The sequence below is a fragment of the Branchiostoma floridae genome, chromosome 13, assembly GCF_000003815.2.
Source record: "Branchiostoma floridae strain S238N-H82 chromosome 13, Bfl_VNyyK, whole genome shotgun sequence".
Lineage (NCBI taxonomy): Eukaryota > Metazoa > Chordata > Leptocardii > Amphioxiformes > Branchiostomatidae > Branchiostoma > Branchiostoma floridae.
This window is the reverse complement of record NC_049991.1, coordinates 5,341,387-5,346,719: the sequence shown is the minus strand read 5'-3', so window position 1 is coordinate 5,346,719 and position 5,333 is coordinate 5,341,387. Positions and strand designations below refer to the sequence as shown.

General features: G+C 42.7%; 1 protein-coding gene across 1 annotated transcript; it reads right to left on the bottom strand.

Annotated features, from left to right (window-relative positions):
• Nucleotides 1–158: 158 nt before the first annotated feature.
• Nucleotides 159–5,246, bottom strand: LOC118428388 (39S ribosomal protein L12, mitochondrial-like). The gene is made up of 5 exons (XM_035838430.1): nucleotides 5,060–5,246; nucleotides 2,827–3,037; nucleotides 2,331–2,396; nucleotides 1,457–1,597; nucleotides 159–765 (listed from the first exon to the last, which is right to left on the bottom strand). Exons 1-5 carry the CDS (start codon nucleotides 5,125–5,127, stop codon nucleotides 640–642), a joined length of 612 nt encoding a protein of 203 aa, XP_035694323.1. The 5' UTR covers nucleotides 5,128–5,246; the 3' UTR covers nucleotides 159–639.
• Between the last annotated feature and the right edge of the window lie 87 nt (nucleotides 5,247–5,333).

The window sequence follows — 5,333 nt, the reverse complement described above, 5'->3', positions numbered from 1 at the left end:
TTTGTACCTTATCTGTGATGTTTTTTTTTTCTGTACTTGTTATCTGAGTGTGTGTGTTATCTTCTTAAGCTATTTGTATAACAATTGCTACATGCTCGCAACAACAACACAAGAAGACAAATTCATCTTTCTTTATGACATGGTTTAATAATACTATGATAAGTCAGATAACTGTCTACATTGTACCTTATAAAGCTTCTGCCTCAGATAGGGTACTGTTTGTACGTCTTTCTCTATTTTACATCACATTATAACACCTCTCCTTGACTTCTTTGGCGGCCTTATACTATTTGCAAAAAAGCAACAATGGAAATGTTATTAAGCTAATTAATTAGCGAGACAAGTATGGTCAAGCAAACTGGTTACATAATATTATTATACCAATCACAGATTGAAGTGGAAAAACTATTTTTCTTTGCCTCTTCTTACATAACTGTCAAGCAACATACTGATTTTGTGTGTCTGTATTAGGTCTATCTCCGGGACCTGTCCATCTAAATTTCTGACAATTTCCCCCATCCATCTAAAAACCTGAATGTTATGATGTGATTTTGACAACAAAAATGAACAACACAGGCTCCCATATGTCAGAAAACTGTTTTGCCTGAAGTACTCTATACTCAAAAATTGTTCCTAAGACTAGTCAATCTGTACAACTGCCCCCAGAGGTTCCAGGGCTGCCTTTATAGTCTCTGCCTCCTCCTTGGCGATGCCTTCCTTCACTACCTGAGGTCCTGTAGTCGTCGCCTCCACAAACTTCTTGGCCTGGAAAGAGGAAAGGAACATTTGAGAACCAAATAGGGATACCAAATTTAGCTCTCTTGTGATAAGACAAAGGATTTGATTCCAAAGATATTGACCCATATTATCCAAAGGAGAATACTCTTAGGTACACAATGTATAATCAAGCTAATGATAAAAAGAATCTGAACACTAAGCTTTTCACAATGACAAATACAAGGCATAGAAATGGCCAACAGAACGCATGGACAGTGAATATGGGGCGACTCTCTTCCAATGCGAATGCATACACGGATAAGTGAGACTTGTGCCTAAAAGCAATTTTTCCCCAAACACATAACTTCCTATGCTTTTCAGCCATGTAAGTATTAAATGCCATTTCGTAGCAGATTTTGAGAAAGGTGATCCAAAACCTGGACCATCCAAGCCCCTGCATTACTTTTTTGCAGCTCACCACCATGGACCCCTGTTAGGAAGAATTGGTGTGTGAACTGTAAACAGCAGGGGTTTTTCTTGTTGGACTGGTTCGGAAAGATACTCTGGACTTGGACTGAATTTCCTGCACTGGTACCCACGCCTAGTAAACAATAAACATAATTTCTAGTGGTATGACTGGGGTTTCAGACCACCACCAACGTTTGTAAGGAGAGAGTGGACCGGGCAAGCAGCCTGCGATGATGACCAACATCTAGGATTAGGACTATTATTCCCTTACCTGCACAAGATTCATGCCCTCCTTGTGTGTCTTGATTTCCTTGATAAGTTTGACTTTGCTGGCATCGTCAAACTTCACCAGTTTGACCGTGAACTCCGTCTGTTCCACCTTAACTTCTGCAGCTGCCTCTTCTTCTTCCTCCTTCAGGGATGAACAAAAAAAGAAAAAAAAAATCAACTCACACAGTCTTGAACTGAAGTATAAACTACATACACTGTATTAGAAAACAGTAAATCTTTCTCAATGAATAGCAGGGACTGGCCTGCCCCTTGCCAGCGCCCAAGTGTTGGCTCACGACAGGGAGAGATGGAGGGAGGTGTGCTCAGCAGCAAAGCACCCCCACGACCACCCCCGGTCAAGGGACCGGTAAGCGGTAAGCGGTAAGTAAGCAGGGATCGAAATAATCTCAAAGCAGATCCACGGTGGCGTAATATAGTATCAAACCCGTTTGACTCCCTTTGGCCAGCTATACTCCTACGGCTGATTAAAAGGCTATGGGACGAACGAACGAACTCCTTGGCCAGCTTTGATACTATCTTATAGCAGCGTAGGATCTGCTTGGAGATAAGAATAAAAATACTGGGTGCCAAAAATTTCGAGCTGTGAACCTAATTTTTTTCTGTCTGCACAGCAGTGTAGGGAAAGATATTGTATGCCAAGGTGAGTGTGTGTGGTGCTAAGTGTTCACTTATATGAAGGCAAGGAAAAATGGTATTGTTACATTGCAACAGTTAAGACCTACGGGTAATAAGATATGCAATGGTAACAGTTTCTTAAGCAACTGGATAGAATTTTGAAACTTTTCAGGTAGTATCCACTACCTTTCGTTAGTGACACTGAGTAAGACCCGTACTTCACTCATGCTCTAGCTCACCTTAGGAGCTGGTGCTGCAAAACCTCCCATTGGCATCATGGGTGTGTCCGCAATGTTGAACGTTTTCTGAAACAGAGAGAAATTCAAGCTTAAGAAACTCTTTTAACAACTTTCCTAACATCTACTACAACTTGAGGGAACTGTTAATGCTTCTAAAACATTAATAATTTGGATAACTGAGATTAATTGACCATGGTGAGTGAGTGAGTGGTGACAACAATACTTCTGTACAATCAAGGAGGAGAAAAATTAACTCTTTCCAAATAAGTGCTTTCACAGATCCAAGTGCACATGCACAGGTCAAAGGTGAAGCTAGAGACATAAAAATAAAACATGCCTGGACAATGCTATGCAAACTGGCCATGGAGGCCATTCATTTGGACATGTATGAAACATAGTCAAGACATAACTGTGACAGCCCAGGGTTTTCAACTTTGACCTGTGCATGCACAGTTGGATCTGTGAAAGTACTTATAAGTTCAAATTCTTTACTCACTTTAAGTAAGGCATTAAGCTCAGACACTTCCAAGAGGGTGAGGGTTGCTATGTCGTCTACTATTTTCTGGATTTTGGGCGGGATCTCCTTTGTTTCTCCATCAGCTAAGGGCGGTGCTAGTGGTTCTGTTGTTGACGTGCATGTCGTCCTGGTAACGTGTAGTAATCTCCTCTGCTGCTGTGGTCTCAGGCTGCATCTGTGGAGGGAAGATCTGAGGAGGAAATTTCCCCTTTGTTAATGTTATAGAGTGACCACATGTTTTACTTATACTAGGAAAAAATTGCAAGGGGGAGAAGAGCAACCAAGAAGGGAATGGTATGGATGGAGTGGGAGGTGGTGGTTAGGCTTTTCCATTCTCTAAACCAAGCCATCATGGCAAGGTGTAGAGTTTTAGAGATTTCCCTACAAATTAAAGGAAATCATAATCAAATTAGGCTACATAGGCTATACCGAAAAGAGCATGCAGACCCTCTATGATTAACGGTACCGCGGTGAATTCAGGTATGTCCCAACACCCCCTGTGACCATTTAAAAATATAGACAGAATAATTATTATGATTGATAATTTGACATGACACAGTTATGCCCCCCTCCCCCCAAAATGAGCAGTTGTTTGATGATGCAAAACTACCGAAGTCACGGGTTCCTCTCTCAGCACTCGGTGTCTAGTGCGGAAGGGGCCTTCCGCACTAGAAGTCTAGTGCCGACGTTACGTCCGCACTAGGTGTCCAGTGGTGAGTCGACTTCAGCACTGAAAACCCCCGATTCACCACTAGAAACCGAGTGCTGAGACTACCTTCCGCACTAGAAAACGAGTGACGACAAATATTCCGCACTAGAAAACGAGTGACGACAAATATTCCGCACTAGAAAACGAGTGACGACAAATATTCCGCACAGGAAAACCAGTGACGACAAATATTCCGCACTTGAAACCGCGAGTGCTGACAGCCTGCCTCGGAGTGCGTTACGTTATTTACAGTTCCGGGCAGTTAAAGGCACACATATACAAATGTAATACATAAAAGAAGTGTAACAAATCGTTCACCTTGAGCCTGAGAAAGCTGCGTATGGGAGGAAATATCCGTGTCGGGTTTTCAAAGAACAGTACATATCAATTATCTTTCTTATTTAGACATTTTTTTTTTCGTGACCAAAGTAGAACTGTCTAAACTGTCTGTAGCCGCCACGCATCAACAAATGATGCATGCGAACGATTGATTGAAAGTAGTCTGCAACTCAAACACGACAAAGGGAGCTGTAATTTATTGGCATTTTATCTTCGTGAAATTTAGAAAAAGGGAACGAAGCTGACACACTGTTGACACGAGGTCATCATTTACATAACACTATATACATGTAGGATGTAGCGTATGATACACACATGCTGTTTCGAGTTCCAACAGAGACAAGACTAGGGCAAAATTGATTTAAAATACTGAGTACTAGTATGTTTTTGAGTAACAATTTGGACGCGAGCACTGGTAACCCAGTGCTGACGGTCTTAAAATGATAGTAGCACTCGGCTTCTAGTGCCGAAGTGGTCTTAGCACTCGGCCTCTAGTGCCGAAAAGTCACCGAGCACTAGAAATCCCAGTGCGGAACCCGTGACTTAGGTAGATCGGCACTCGGTTATCCAGTGCTCAAAGACCTCCGCACTGGGTAACCAGTGCTGAACGATCTTTGAACCACCCTTCCGCACTAGAAACCGAGTGCTGAGCGGAGATCAGCACTAGAAACCGAGTGCTGGGCGGAGTTCGGCACTAGAAACCGAGTGCTGGGCGGAGTTCGGCACTGGAAAACGAGTGCCGAGACAAGGTGTAGCTCTGGAATTCCAGTGCTGACGGGTCTTCAGCACTCGAAAAAACCCTTCCGCACTGGAATTCCTGTGCGGAAGTTTCTTCCGTACTGGGCCCCGAGTGCCGACGCCAGTTTCTCCACGAATTCCGCACTGGGCGCCCAGTGCGGAACCCGTGACTTCGGTATACTTGCTTTGATGATGAGCGTTACCATCAGGTTACGGCATACATATTACGTTACTTTCACTGTCTATGCGTCAATATTTCTGTGTGGTTTATAATTTTGTGACAGGCCGGTATTAAAAAATGGGAGGGGGGTTACAAAACGACGTAAATCATAGCGTGATTTTGCACTGTATCCAAAAGACAACAGCTATGCCAAAACGGTAACTACCTTACATGGAAACCAATACGCAACGTTTTAAGTTTCTTACCTTGAGAAAGACCGTCCTAAACGGATAATTTGGGAGGAAAGCCGTGAACACTGGGTTACCGCGTGCATCTTTCGGCTCTGTGGAGGTCACTCACCCACATGGGGGCTTTCGTAACAGAAAAACGCAACTGCTGTATTCTCATAACATTCAACAAAACAAAATAACACATCTCTCACATGTCTCTGTCAGAATCAATAAATGTAATTGTTATATTTAAGTTTTAGTTTGTTTTTTTGGCATAAAAATGTTGTATTATTTTTCTGAAGTTCAAAGA

What these genes read in the sequence shown, in the direction of transcription:
- LOC118428388 (XM_035838430.1), bottom strand. Translation starts at nt 5,127, where the DNA reads ATGCACGCGGTAACCCAGTGTTCACGGCTTTCCTCCCAAATTATCCGT. An exon ending in TTAGGACGGTCTTTCTCAAG is followed by an intron (nt 3,038 to 5,059) that starts GTAAGAAACTTA and finishes TTTCCTCCTCAG; the next exon opens with ATCTTCCCTCCACAGATGCA. An exon ending in AGGGCATGAATCTTGTGCAG is followed by an intron (nt 766 to 1,456) that starts GTAAGGGAATAA and finishes TCCTCTTTCCAG; the next exon opens with GCCAAGAAGTTTGTGGAGGC.